The sequence below is a fragment of the Chrysochloris asiatica genome, unplaced genomic scaffold, assembly GCF_000296735.1.
Source record: "Chrysochloris asiatica unplaced genomic scaffold, ChrAsi1.0 scaffold00054, whole genome shotgun sequence".
In the NCBI taxonomy this organism is placed as follows: domain Eukaryota; kingdom Metazoa; phylum Chordata; class Mammalia; order Afrosoricida; family Chrysochloridae; genus Chrysochloris; species Chrysochloris asiatica.
In genome coordinates this window covers 2,968,352-2,983,603 of record NW_006408572.1, presented here as the reverse complement: position 1 = coordinate 2,983,603, position 15,252 = coordinate 2,968,352, and the positions used below count along the sequence as shown (strand labels likewise).

Here is a 15,252-nt window from a genome sequence, read left to right as displayed (position 1 = left end):
CAAGAGGGGCCGAACTTGTGATCAAAGCTTTTCCTCCCAGCGCGGCCACCGTCGTTTGGGGAGGCAGGGGGCGGGGAAAAGGGTGGGAGGTGGGTGAGCGCGCGCACTGCCCGTCCGTCGTGGTTTCCTGGCTGCGCGCGGCGGTGGCTGAGAAGCTGCAGCTGGAGCAGCAGCCGCGAAGATGGCGGAGGGGTTGGAGCGTGTACGGATGTCCGCGTCCGAGCTGCGAGGGATCCTGGCTACTCTGGCTCCGCAGGCCGAGAGCAGAGGTGAGTCGCGCCGCCCAGCTCCTGGGCCGGGCCTGCCCGCCCCGCCTCCCTCTCCTCCTTTGCCTCCTCCCCGCTCGGTCCGCGGCGCTCCTGAGCCCCCGCCCCTATCCCCTACAGTGGGGGCGGGGGCCGCGGTACTTCCCCTAGAAGTGTTTCCCTTCTGAGGACTAGTTTGGGGTCGGACTCGGCTTCCCTTGTGAAAGCCGCGCCCGAATTTCTGTCACCACCCCCTTTCTCTGGCTAAGGTGACTGTTCCCTTTTGCCCCAGCCCTTTCAGGCTAACCCGTGGCTTTCCAGCGGTCAGTGGACCCGAGCCGGAGTGGACGCTTGGGGTCTGGTGAACGCCCCAGGGGGTCTAGTTCTTAGCCTGCCACTGGTTGCCTCTTAAGCATAGGAGAGAAGGACCTGGAGATGTAAAGGAGAGAGGGTTAACATCCTGGAGAAACTTCCCCGTTGAACTTTTTTCCCCAAGGTAGGCTTCTGAAGGCTGCGCCACTGGAGGGACCCAGGACCTCAGAGAGCTGACTTTACTATTGTTTGGCCATGGTTTGTTTGGGAACAGTTTTTATTAAAAGAGAACGGTCAGTTTGCAAGTTCAAGTTTCCAAGGCACCCCAGGAAATCTCCAGGAGGGTTCTAGTGTCTCGCCTGTCCTTTGTTAGGCAGTGGAATTATGTAGAATGATGGCTATGATAGATGTCTTTTCCAGGCTTGTGGAGAAATTGTGAAATTGGTTTTCTTGGTCAACTGAATTGAATTATTCAGGCATCCCCCTCGTGCCCTAACAAAGGCTGCTGAGAATGTGTTCTGAAGTTTGACTCAAGGGTTAAATTGCTTTACCTTTCTTCATTCTTATTGAAGCAGTCTTGTCATTTCCTAAAGATAATGAAGCAGTGTTTTAAACTTGGAGATTTGATTTGTTTTCTGTTATACTCACCCATCTGGAGTCTGCATCCCTGTTACCAGCATGTTTGCATTTGTGTTTATAGAATTACACTAGAATTTTATATAATATTTCATTTTGAGTACTCTCTCATATGCTTATTAATTCCTTTCCCTTTCCCACTGAAGTGTGTGGTGACTACTTGTAGTAGCCGTCCCTGTTCATAGATAAAGGTACCAAATACTTGACAAAAAATAGAAGCTTGTTTATTGGTTATTCAGTAAGTTGTTGGAAGCTGGAGAATAGCCTCTAATGCCTGGTACGCTTATTCTTCGTTGCTGCTTTTTTTTTTTTTTTTTTAACGCTTATTCTTGAATGTCTTAGTTCTTGGTGTTTTGAAACCAAGTCACAACCCTATGATCAACTTCAAGGGAAAGCTTCCTGATGGAACCCTTTCCTATTCATATTTCATCATCATAGTAGCAGTTAGTCTCAGTATTCTAATGATGGTAGTCCGAGAGTATTTCCTTGGACTGACTCTGCTGGCTGCTGTTAGAGAGTGGAGTTGAAGAATGTGAAAGGAACTGTTTCTTGTTTGTTCAACAAGAGGTATTTGATTAAGAAATTGGTATCCTAAATAGAGGATTACTCTGACCAAGTTGAGCCTGGAAGTTACAATTTATTTTTTTCTACAGGTGTCCACAGGTGTGGATTACTATGCATACCCTGCTTTTTGTCTTTATTTTTTGGTTTTTTACTACTATTCTAAAGTATCTCTGGTATTGTAGTGGTTCAAGCTGAGTTGCTACCAAAAGGTCAGCAGTTGGAATATACCAGCTGCTCCCAGGGAGAAAGATGAAGCTTTTTGTTCCTGTACAGATTTATAGTGTCGGAAATCCTACCAGAACACTATGAGTCAGAACCGACTCAATAGCAATAACCACCAACCACTGCCACTATGCTAAAAAGGACTTAGTTCCTATGGAAAAATGCTAGAGGCAGAAAAAGAAAAGACTGAGATGGACCTAGGACTCTGTAGACAGAGAACAGTTTAATGCTAAAGCCGATGGTGGTGGTGGTGGTGGTGGTTGTGTGTCCTGGATTCAGTTCTAACTCTTAACTACCCTGTACAGGGTTTCTGAGGCTGTAAATCTTTATGGGAGCAGAAAGCCATTAGAGCGCATTTATTTTGACAATTTTGGGTGATAAGGTTCTGAACATGACCTAGATAACACAAGAGATTATAATTTTTTCACGTTTCCCTGACCCAAGTGTATAATCCAATTGAGTTCTTAACCATGCCAGTTGCTGAACAAATAATAAATATTGTAAACCCAGAATTCCTGCTTTTTCAGAAATTTCCATTTTTGGCCACCAATATGATTATTTAGATATGTAATTCTTGTTTAGCTTTTCTGCTACATAATCAGAGTGATGATTTTCCCCCCTCCTCCTTTATTATTTTCTTCTACCTCTTTTCCCCCTCCCCTAACCCCTACACCACAGAAAACATGAAGGAATTAAAAGAACCCAGGCAGCGTAAAGATAACAGGCGCCCAGATCTGGAAATCTATAAGCCTGGTCTTTTTCGACTGAAGAACAAATCTAAAGTTAAGGAACCTTCTGGGCTTGAGGAATGTAAGGATGAAATTATCAATGACAGAGATTTTTCTGCTGTCAGAAATGGCACACATGTTAAAGATGTCTGCAAGGAACTGAACAACCAACAGCAAAATGGTCCTGTTGACCCAGAAACTATTCGGGGACAGGAATCCTTTTCTAAAACTACTGGACAAGAGGATCGAAGTTTAAGAATTATCAAAAGAACAAAGAGACCTGACCTGCAAATCTATCAACCTGTTCGGCGTTTACAGACTGTTACCAAAGAATTGGCCAGCTGCGTGGATGAGGAAGAAATTGTCAACCAGGTAGAGCAACTGAGAGTAGAGGAAGATGGGTGTAGGAGAAATGTGAAAGAAGAGGTTATGAACAAACCAGAGAAAGATGAGATGGAAAAGAGCCCAAATGGTGACAGAGTACGAGCTGCAAAAGGAGAGAAAGGTAAGCGTATTGAAAAGGGGGAGGGGATGAAGAAAGAGAATGATGACCTGTCGCAGGGGAAGCCAGGTTCTGCAAAGCGCTACTCCCGCTCAGACAAACGAAGAAATCGCTACCGTACTTGCAGTACCAGTTCAGCTGGTAGCAGCAACAGTGTTGAGGGAGTTGGCCTGACTGACAGTGGATGTCGACGCCGGCGACAGGATCGTACCAAAGAGAGGCCACAACTGAAGAAGCAGTTATCCATGTCCTCAACCGACTCCTTGGATGAGGACAGAATTGATGAACCTGATGGATTAGTGCCTAGGAGGAGCTCAGAAAGGAAGAAGCATTTGGAAAGAAGCTGGTCTGGCCGAGGTGAATGTGAGCAGAAAAGCAATGGTAAAGAAAATCGAGGCACTCTTCGTGTCACCTTTGATGCAGAAACCATGAACAAAGATTCCCCCATGGTAAGATCAGATAGGGAGGATGTGGATAGGCTAAAATCTGACAGGAGCTTGAGCAGTGGGGGCAAAGCCTCTGAGAAGCAGGAGTCCCAAACACTAAAACGCGAACTTCGAGGTCGTGGTCGTGGCATCCTCATCCTGCCAGCCCATACCACCTTGTCTGTCACTTCAGGCTCTCCAGAGGCCACACCTTTGCAACCTCGGCTTTTATTTGGATCCGGCAGTAAAGGATCTCGGAATTGGGGCCGTGGAGGCACCACCCGCCGACTGTGGGACCCAAACAATCCTGATCAGAAACCTGCTCTTAAGAGCCAGATACCCCAGCTGCACTTCTTGGACACTGATGATGAAGTCAGCCCTACATCTTGGGGTGATTCCCGCCAGGCCCAAGCATCTTACTATAAGTTTCAAAACTCTGACAATCCCTATTATTACCCCCGAACAACAGGCCCAGCCTCCCAATACCCCTATACAGGTTATAGCCCTCTGCAATACCCAGTGGGCGCTACAAATGGTGTATACCCAGGCCCTTACTACCCAGGCTACCCAACTCCATCAGGCCAGTATGTTTGTAGCCCTCTTCCTACCAGCACCATGAGTCCTGAGGAAATGGAGCAACACATGAGGAACATGCAGCAACAAGAGCTACATAGGCTTCTTAGGGTGGCTGACAACCAGGAACTGCAGCTCAGCAATTTGCTCTCCAGGGATCGCATTAGTCCTGAAGGTCTCGAGAAGATGGCTCAGCTCAGGTATGGTATGTTTCATCCTGATTAGAGGGAGATGGGAATCAGGAAAAAGGAGATGGACTGAGGACAGTAGTCTTTTAAGTGAGCCACTGGGTAAGGGAGGGGCTGTTAGACAAAGAACAAAACAGGTTTTGTTTATAGTGTTGTAAATGACTATACTTCCCACTTTTGCTTTAAGAAATACATATTTTTTAAAGTCCAGAGTCTTGAAATAGAAAAAGACCTACCAGAATGCCAAGAAATAAGCAAACTATAACTGTGGTCAAGATGTTATTTCAGCTATTATAGTTAGGTGAAGCCATATGGGGAGAAACTACTTTTCCTAGATAAAATTCTTTTAGAGTGATACTTTACTGTGCCTTATACTAACCAGAGTGAGTACTTACTACCTACATACTGGTAGCATTTTGGGTTTTTTGCAGAAAGCTTGAATTTTGGGTCTAACCTTTTCTGTGGTGTATTTGGAGCTAGAATTTGCATGTGTTTTATTTTAGAGCTGAAATGTTGCAGCTATATGAGCGCTGTATTCTATTAGATATTGAGTTCTCTGATAATCAGAATGTGGATCAGATCCTGTGGAAGAATGCTTTCTATCAGGTGATCGAGAAGTTCAGGCAGCTTCTCAAGGATCCGAAGGTTGACAACCGTGAACAGATTCGGAACAGACTTTTAGAGCTCTTGGATGAGGTAAACGGTCATTTTTTTCTTTTTTTTTATCTTCAGGATAAAAGCTTTGACATCCTATAGATAGGATTAAAAAAATTTTTTTTTATTCTATCTTTTTTTTTTAAGTTTTATTGTGAATTATGTGATTGTTTACATGGGTACATGGGAGAACATTAGTTTTACATTCATCCTATCGTATATTGTTTCATTGCCTTTGTTACAATCCCCTCCATGCATCACCAATCAATGAAAGGGTACATTCTACCAGCCTGCTTCCCCCTCCCCACCCCCCACTCCCGGTTGTCAGTACACAGGCCCTCTCCCTCCCTGGGTCCCGAGTCCCCAGCTGCTCCATCTTTCCATGTCATCATTTCTGACTCCATCTTGGAGATTGCTGCTTCTCTGGGTAGGGTCCTGCTCTCCGCTCTTCTCCCGTCATGGTTCCAGGGACCTCCGCTCCTAGCCTGCAAAGTTAATCACTCCCCTCCTTGTCACAAAATGTTTACTTTAACATTTACAACCTTCACAATCCGTCCTGGTAATAATTATTCACCCTTGTATCACAAGAGACTTTATAGATAGAATTTTTACCATATAAATATTATGTTTTAATAGAGAACATTGACAAAAACTGTATACTTTTTTTTTTTTAGTTCAGGTCGACCCTACCCTACTTGGGACTGTAACTTACTGACATTTGGAATTAGTTTTGAGCTTGGAAGTATTTTGAATGTCAGCCCAGGAGTGAGTGAGTGTGTGTGTGTTAACATCTTTAAAACCATGGAAAGGTTTATGCTATAAATCTGGCCTTAGTTGTGGTACTTAATACTGTATGTTCCTCCCTTTGCATAAGTAGGTTTACTTGCCCCAGGTGTGCAGATTGTGTTAGAACAGACTGATCAACCATTTCTTAATTTTTTTCTCTTCATAGGGAAGTGACTTCTTTGATAGTTTGCTCCAGAAGTTACAAGTTACTTACAAGTTCAAACTCGAGGACTATATGGATGGTCTTGCTATTCGCAGCAAACCATTGCACAAGACAGTAAGCCAGCTTTGCTTCTTTTTTTATCTTAAATGTGCTTATCTATTTAGTAAACATTTATCTAGTGCCAATAATATTATCAGACATTGTGCTGGGTGTTGAGGATGCAAGAATGAAGGGTAAACTAATAGGGGGACTGGTAGTGCCACGAATTCTGTTGTAATGATATACATTACCATTACCATGAAGGGACATTGAAGGAAGTGGATTTTAGCCTCATGTAGTCAGTGAATGTTTTCTTTTTTTAAAAAACTTTTTATTGTGAATTTAGTGGAGGTTTACTGAGTAGATCATCTGTTTTACATTCAACAAATCATATACTTCGTTACATTACAACGATTGCAGCCCCCTCCCATGTACTGTCAGTTAGCACTATTTACCGGTATACTTAGTGAATGCTTCTTAAAGACTCTCAAGCTGAGTCTTTAAAAAATGACTTAGGAGTTTGAAAGGTTGGAGGGCAGAATAGATAATTTAGCACAGCAATAGAGAACCAAGCATTATTGGAAAAGTGCAAGAAGTCCAATGAAGAAAAAGGTGACATCAGGATTGGAGGAAGACTCATTAACACCTGCGATATGCAAATGATACAACCTTGCTTGGTGAAAGTGAAGAGGAGTTAAACTATTTACTGATGGAGATCAAAGAGCACAGCCTTTGGTATGGATGCATCTCAATGTAAAGAAAACAAAAATCCTCACCGCTAGAGCAATAAACAACATTCTTATCAACGGAGAAAAGATTGAAGTTATCAAGGACTTCATTCTTCTTGGATCAACTATCAGCACTCATGGAAGCAGCAGTCAAGAAGTCAAACAACATATTTATTGCATTAGGCATATCTGCTGCACAAGACCTTTGTAAAGTGTTGAAGAACAAAGCTGTCAACTTGAGGACTAAGGTGTGCCTGACCAAGCCTTGGTGTTTTCAATAACCTCATATGCATGTGAAAGCTGGACAGTGAATAAGGAAGACTGTAGAAGAATTGATGCTTTTGAGTTATGGTGTTGGAGGAGAATAAAGTGCCTTGGGCTGCCAAAAGAAACAGCAGATCTATGTTGGAAGAAGTGCAGCCACAGTACTCCTTGGAGGCTAGGAGCACTTTCATACTTGGTACATATTGTCAGGAGGGACCAGTCTCTGGAGATGGATACCCTCTACAAGGTCACTATGGCTCAGAATCGACTAAACGGCACTTAACAACAATAACATATTGTAGACTGTGGCTATTGCAGGTAAAGCTGGAGGAAGAAGTAGGCATGGATTTAGATAATAAACTTAAAAAAAAAAATTGTGGTAAAGTATGTGTTATTGTTAAATGCCGTCTAGTCCATTCAGACTCATAGCGCCCCTGTATAGGATTTCCAAGGAGTAGCTGGTGGTTTTGAACCGTTGTCAGCCTTGTGGTTTGTAGTCCTGTGCCTATCTTATAGTGCTAAACCAGGAGTCCAGTAAAATAGATATGTTAATGTCATCGAGTTAGTTCCAACTCATAGTGACCCTGTAATAGGGTATGTATGTGTGTGTGTTATATATACATATACATATACGTGTATATATAGATGGAGTTGTAGGATCAGCACTGGACTGCGAACCCATCGAGCTTTTCCTCTGAAGCCCTATGCAGGGTTGTTGTGAGTTGGAAACTACTGAACAGCACTTTACAACAACATACGTACATATATAAATTCCTAGATGATATAGAACTTTGTTCTGAAGATAAACAAATTTATTTTTTCCCTTCATTGGATGACAAAGAGACTGTGATATGGAGATAGCCAACTTTCTTGTTGGTTTATCAATGGATTATCGAGGGTTTTGGTATCATGTGTAGAGAGAACATGTGGCATAGTCAGGACCCTGAAGGGCTACGTGAACGTCTTAGGACGTGTAGTATTATATGAGGATAAGTTAAAAAGTATTGCTACAAAATCATTGCAATATCAAAATGTGAAGCAATTATTTCTCAGCATATCCTAGGAACATCAAAATGTGCAGCTATTATTTCTCAACTTACCTTCCATCTAGGTCTATTAACACATTTGAAGGCAATGTTTCTATCTCTCTAACCCTCACCTGAAGAATTCTTCGCTCTTTGATTTATACTATATCAAAACAGCAGTTTTGGTATCCACGAGGGATTTGAATTGTGTTCCTTTTCAATGTTCTTTAAATTTGGGGGACAAAAAGAAGCCTGAAAGGGGACAAGATCAGGGCTGTAGAAGAGATAGGGTAAGGCTTGTCAGTGAAACTCACATAGGACAACCTTTGCTGCTCAAAGAATGAGCAAGTGTATTGCTGTGATGGAAAAATACTATTCCATTGTGCAACTTTCCTGGTCTTTTTCTCTCCATTAGCATTTTCAAAGTTTCTTCCTAATAAGCCCCCATGATCATTCTAACAATTCCCCTGTGTCTTTCAAGAGACTATTAAGATGACCCCTTTGTCATCCTCCGAAATAGTCACATAACTTTCTGAGCTGACCTCTCTGCTTTGAATTGAATTGGCCCAGGGGATCCCCTCAGAAGCCACAGTTTTGATTGGATAGTTTTTTGAAGGCATCCTAAGGGAACTAAGACAAGTGTGTTACTGAGAAAACTTGTCTGCAACTATCCACTGATTGCAGAGACAATTTAAAACACATTTGGAATAAATGTATACATATATGAACTGAAAATTTAGTGGCAATGGTTTTTAACTTATCTTTATATAGCTTTGCTGCTGCTAATCTCAAGGTCAGCAGAAAGATGAGGCTTTCTGCTACTGTAAAGATTTACAGCCTCGGAAACCCTATTTAGGATCACTATGAACCTGGGTTGGAACCGACTCCATGGTACACCACTACCACCAGTCATTTACCTAGTGAGTGAGCTTTTTTCATGAGCTTTGCGCTTTATTCTAGAGACATGGTAATTTCTTATGCATGGAATCCAGTAGAATTACATTAAAACCTGCAAAAGTCATAACCTCTTTATGGCAGAAACCTGCCAGAGAAGGATAACTTGAATATTTTCCTTTAGATACTTAAAATTCAGTTAAAAATTGAATTAAGTAATGGAAAATGAAAAAGGAAACAAGCAGCAAAAATGTGCTAAGACTACACCCAGCCAGAGACAGAACATTTACAAGACCTAGAAAAATAAGGCAGTTCTGTCTAGTTTCAGCTCTCACAGGTTTCACTCATGTATTGTGAAGGGAACACCAATGAATTTTTTTTCATTTTATGTTGGACACATGTCTTGGGATTGCTTTCTGACTGACAGAAATTACGCTCATCAGTGAGAAACATTTATATAGTAGTACAAAATCCATTACATAATGTGTTTGGTAAAGGATGGCCATTACTCTTATTAGGGAAAGGGAACGTAATACAGTAACATAAAATAGTGATAACACTTTGAGGACAAAAAGGCTATAATGAAGGCAGGTAAAGAGCAGAGCATACAATTAATTATGTTTATATTTGCATATCACTTTTTAATTTGTATTTGTACACTTGCTCCTCCCAGGTACCCTTTTGGCCTGGCCTGGGTGGCACTGTAGAATAAACATTGGACCATTAACTATAAAGTTGGCTGTTCAAACCCATCAGCTGCTTCTTGGAAACCCTGTACTGGGTCACTATGAGTCAGAATAAACTCAATGGCACCTTACAAAGTTACCTTTTGGTATAAGGTTTTTTTACATACCGATGAGGAAACTGAGTCCTGAAGACTTAAGATACAAACTTTGACAAAGATTTAGATCTTTTGACTCCTAATGTCAGCATGTTTTTTCCTTTGACTTGGGAGTCCAAATAATGACCCCTCTGTTCTATGGCTCTTTTCTTAGTAAATTTGTATATCACGTTGTTTGTTGGTTTTTATAATCAGAGTTAGGTTAAAAACATCAGTGCTTTATTTATTTATTTATTAGTTACTAATTATTGTCTTGGAATTCTGGTATGATGCTGAAGGATAAGCACTGGATTGCTAACCGTAAGGTCTGCAGTTCTAATCTACCAGCCACTCCTTGGAAACCCTATATAGGGTCGCTATGAGTTGGAACCAACTCGATGGCACTTAACAACAACAAATATATTTTCTTGTGGTGAAAAGATACATAACAAAACAAAGTCCATCTCAACAGTGTCTAGTTGTACAATTCAGTGACATAAAGTTGTGCAATCATTCTTGCTATCATCTTCCAAATCATTCCACTTTAGTGCCTTATTAATGCTGGTCTGTCATTTTGATCTCATCAATGTCCTTTGGGATTGAAGTTTAGAGTTTTGTGGGTACTCTACTAACAGATTGTTGTTGATTTTTTTTTTTTTTTTCCTTTAAGGTCAAATATGCCTTGATCAGTGCTCAGAGATGTATGATTTGTCAAGGAGACATTGCTAGGTATCGGGAGCAAGCCAATGATACAGCAAACTATGGGAAAGCACGCAGGTACTTTTATCTTTTATTACCTCTCTTTCCCATGTGGCATTAAGCTAAGTCCTGTTAAGAGCAGTGGACCAGTGAAGCTGCCTCCAATATGGGTATCTCTATTGCCCCTGTAGTTGTGCTCTACCATTACAGTGCCGCATCTCACATTCCAGTTTATGGCTTGCTGCGTGGCAACAGTAGTTGAGGTTGGCCCAGGATTGGGCAGTGTTTTGTTCTGCTGTGCTATGGGTCGGTACTGACTTGATGGTACCTAACAACAAACAGGCAGGAATATTGCGATGAACTGGGAAAAAGTTGATTTGGACTTAGTTAGCTTTATCGTACTATTTTTTTTTTGTTTGTTTTAGTTGGTACCTGAAGGCTCAGCACATTGCTCCCAAAAATGGGCGCCCATATAACCAGTTGGCTCTGCTGGCAGTGTATACGGTAAGAAATCCTGTGGACAGGGGGTCGTAGTTTGCTAGCAATATCTTAGATATAAGGATTTTATTAGAATCACCTTCTAAAACTTTTACATCTGATCATCAGGGTAATCCAAAGAATATCCCTGTTTGCTTCCCATCCTCAAACTGTTTTTGTCATTATTACTTTCCAAGGTAAGTGGTCAGGGATATCTCCCTTCAGTTGAATTTGTATTTCAGCTACTTACCACTCTTCCTAAATTCCTAAGGGGCATGTTTGTGCTCTAACCAAACCCCACTCCTTGTTTCTAGCCAAGACTTCTGTCCTGAATCTTGCCTGCCTTCACTTTTCTATCTTGTTGAACTAGGCTAAATCTAGAAGGTCAGTAGGCTCCCTTTACCTTTTTCCCTTAAAATCCTAATGTGGCTCTGAGTAGTCAGTTCCTTGCTTTGTATCCCCAGGCACCCTCATTCTTTTCTCCTAATGTGGACAGTAAACACCAAGTTACTTATCTCTGTTTTCTTTTTTCAATTTATTTACTTTTTTTTTTTTTAATGTGAACGAGTGACAGTTTACATGGGAGAACATAGGCTTTACACCATCGTTTCATTGGAGTGATTACAATATCCTCCGTGCATTGTCATTCAACAGTGTTTGCTTCCATTCCCTCTGTTTTTCTTTATTTTGGGGGGGATGGGGATTTGTACACAAAAACACTCAAGAGTGTATAATAATTTGACCAAAGGGCACATTCTACAAGCCTGCCTCATGGCTGCCAGCACTCAGTCCCTCTCTTTCCATGAGTCTAGAGTCCTCAGCTGCTCTCTCTCTCCATGTTTTCATCTCTGCCTCCATCTCTGATGTTGCTGACTTCTCTGGATAGAGTCCCGCATTCCACTTGTGCTCTTCTCCCTTGATGGGCCTAGGTTTCCTCTATTTCTGGACTGTAAAATTAACTACTCCTCCGTTTTGCTTTGTTTTTCCTTTTTATTTATTTATTTATTTTTAAGTTTTTATTGTGAATTGAGTGAAAAGTTTACAGGGCAGATCATCAGTTTTACGTTCAACAAATCATATACTTTGTTTCATTGTAATGATTATAATCCCCTCCATGTACCATCAGTTAACAGTATTTCTCTCTATTCATTTTAGCTCGTTTTTTTTTCTTAACACTCAGGCATATATAGTAATTAACACCACCAAAGGGCACATTCTACAAATCTACCTCCTGGCCGCCAGCTCTCATTCCCGCTCTTTCCATGAATCTAGAGTTCTCAGCTGCTCCCTCTCTCCATGTCCCCATCTCTGACTCTATGTCTGGTATCACTTCTTCTCTGGATAAGATACTGCATTCCGCTTGCCCCCGCACACTTAAACTAAACTCCCTCTTGAAAACTTGTAAGCCAGTCACTTTATGTGTTTTTTGCCCCCTCATTTTAGGTAGCCAATGCCTAAGTTCCCTGTTCCTATCTACCCTGTATACAGAGGATCTTCCTCTAGTTGAGTTCTGATTATTAAGCTATCGGCAAGCTTGGGCTTTTTTTTTACAGTTAGGTTTATTTTTATTTACTTTAATTTTTTTATTGAAATATATTTGATTTCCTCTTAATCTGAAAGTTCTATAACTATATTATCCCCTGTTTTTGCTTTATGGTTATTTTTTTTTTTTTCATTTTGCAACTGTATCGCTGATTTTCTATTATCAGTCTTACAGATCTGTTTTACGTTTAATATTTCTATATTTGGGTTGAGTCTATGTGATATTGTCATGTATGTTAGTCTCAGGTTGTCTACTGTTGTTGGTTCTTTCTCCAAAGAATTCCCTTCAGTATTTTTTGTAAGGTTAGTCTGGATTTCACAAATTTTTTAAATTTGTGATTGTCTGAAAATGACATAATTTGCTGTCATATTTGATGGACAGTTTTGCTGGATATATGATTCTTGGTTATAATTTTTTTCAGAATTTTTTGTTGAGTTTTAAAGCTTTTATTATGAGTTGAGTGGTAGTCTACAGGGCAGAACATCAGCATCAGTTTTGCACTCAACCAATTGCATCTTGTTTCATTGCAATGAATACAATTCCCTCTATGTGCCACTGGTTAACAGTATTTGCCTCTATTCCCTCTTTTTTTTTTTAGATGTACACAGAAACATGCAGGAATATATAATCGTTTAAACAACCATAGGGCACATTTTGCAGACTAGCCCCCTGCCTTTCAGCACACAGTCTTTCTCTTTCCATGAGTCTAGAGTCCTCAGATACTCTCTCTCCATACCATCACCTCTGCCTCCATCTCTGTTGTCGATGCTTCTCTGGTAAGGATCCCACATCCTACTCATACTCTTCCCTCTTGCTGCTCTTATGGTCCTTTGTTCATGGAATGTAAGATTAACTACTCTCCCCTTTTTGTCATGCAACTTGTACCTTTACACTTGTGATAATCGCAGTTAGTCATGCTAACAATTACTATTAAATCAAAAGAATCCTACTATTTCCATCTCCTTTGACCAGACCCATCTAGACAAGATGAAAACTATTCATTGGGGATTCTATCTTCCCCTGCTCACTCTGAAACTAAACTGCCTCTTGAAAGCTTGTAAGTCAACCACTTCGTGCCTTTAAAGGCCCCCCCCCCCCATTTTTGGGTAGCCAGTGTCTATCTAAATTGCCCATTCCTATCAACCCTGTGTATTGAGAGGATAGGCTTGATCCTTGATGTGAAGACTCCTTCCCTTTCAGGTGGTACTTTGAGCTAAGGTTAACCATAAGTTAAGGTCAAGTTCATCAAATTGTAGCAATTTATACTTGTTCCCTGTATCAAATTTTTTTATCTTCCTTTAGTCGAGTTCTGATCATCAAGCCATCCAAGCTAGGTCAAATGGGTATTATCTGCAAGTTTGGGCATTCTTGTGCACATTCCCCCACTTCATATCAGCTGGCTGGTTCACTGTCAACTGTAGTCCCCAGTGGCTAGGTCAGTGTCCATGCACTCATGGGTTCCCAAGTTTCCCCAAACTTTGGACCAACCATCCCTCCCTCTTCTCTCTCTCATCTCAAGGTTGACAGTGTATGCAACATAGTCAAGCTCAGCCCATGTCTTCATTACTGCCTTTCCCCCACATTTCACTAACAAGTAGACCAACGTCACTAACTCGCTTACAAGCCTGCTTGTGTGTTCCCTTTGAGTTTCAATCTAGGAAGGGGGTTTGTTCTGAAGGGCCTTAATGGCTTGCCGTGATGACTCTCAGGTGAACAGCTTGCTTGTTCTTGTAATATGCAAATAGTTTGCTTTTTTTTTTAATCTGCTGGTCTTTCAAGAAGTATTTTCTGTTCTTCTAGCTGCTCTGCTCTGGTTGGTCTGCATGTCCTTTCAAGTGGGAATGTCCCACCTCAGAAGGTTCTGTATGGAATTCAGGATTCCATCTAAGGTCCTATACTCTAAAGAGGCTCCGCAAGAAGCCTGTTTCACTGGGCAAGTTCTAGAACCCCTTTTAGTTATTCTAATTAGTTACAAGCTGAAGACGGGCTTACAGGCTTTTTGTAATCATATTTCCTTATATTCTTTTATATCCCACTCAAGTGTTTATTTTATATTAGTAGGTAGGGGAAACCCATATTCATAATGCAATCAGTCACCTTAGCATTATTTCCCTTCTTTTATGGTAATTTCAAATTATGCTTCTATCCCTGTATCACAGAGCATTGTTCCATGGTTAAGCATACATCCCTGTTTACCTCTGTCCCTTTTAGCCCATGCAAACCTGCCTGTGTGTTCCCCTATCTTCCTTGTTCTTCCATCTCCCTCCCACTTCTTGTGTATGGCCTTCCCCTTCCTCACCCAACCTGTGATGTTATTGTCCCCAACCTGTGCCTTACTGTCCCTTCTGTCCCACCCGTGGTAGCCAACATATATTTTTTTCTTCCTTTATTATGGACATTTTGTCTTTCGCTTTTACAATAATGGTCTTATATGCAAAATTTGTCCTTTTGTAAACAGTAAAATATCTTACCATTATTTCCTCTTCTTTGATCACTATATTATAGAGCCTTGTTATTCCAAGGCTGTGCAAATGATACAGTCCACCTCTATTCCATTCAGCCATGCATTTTTGGTAGTCTTTTGATGAATATGTTTTTAATTTTTAGAAAGTCCCATTTATTTATTTTGTGTTTTGCTGTTTGTGTGCTTGTTATATTAGAGAATCCATTATTAAAAGCTAGGTACAAAAACCTGACACCAACTATTCCTTTCACAACAACCCTCTCTACTTAGCTAGGTTTGATATTTCTCTTTTTTTTTTTTT

General features: G+C 41.0%; 1 protein-coding gene across 1 annotated transcript in view; it reads left to right on the top strand.

Annotated features, from left to right (window-relative positions):
* The first annotated feature begins 39 nt into the window (after positions 1-39).
* SMG6 (SMG6 nonsense mediated mRNA decay factor) overlaps positions 40-15,252 on the top strand; it is a 286,565-nt gene continuing 271,352 nt past the window's right edge. Inside the window, exons 1-6 of the mRNA XM_006863239.1 lie at positions 40-269; positions 2,658-4,407; positions 4,899-5,091; positions 6,002-6,112; positions 10,439-10,545; positions 10,893-10,971. Of these exons, the coding sequence (XP_006863301.1) occupies positions 182-269; positions 2,658-4,407; positions 4,899-5,091; positions 6,002-6,112; positions 10,439-10,545; positions 10,893-10,971 (2,328 nt within the window). The 5' untranslated portion in view covers positions 40-181. The remainder of the gene's footprint in view (positions 270-2,657; positions 4,408-4,898; positions 5,092-6,001; positions 6,113-10,438; positions 10,546-10,892; positions 10,972-15,252) is intronic.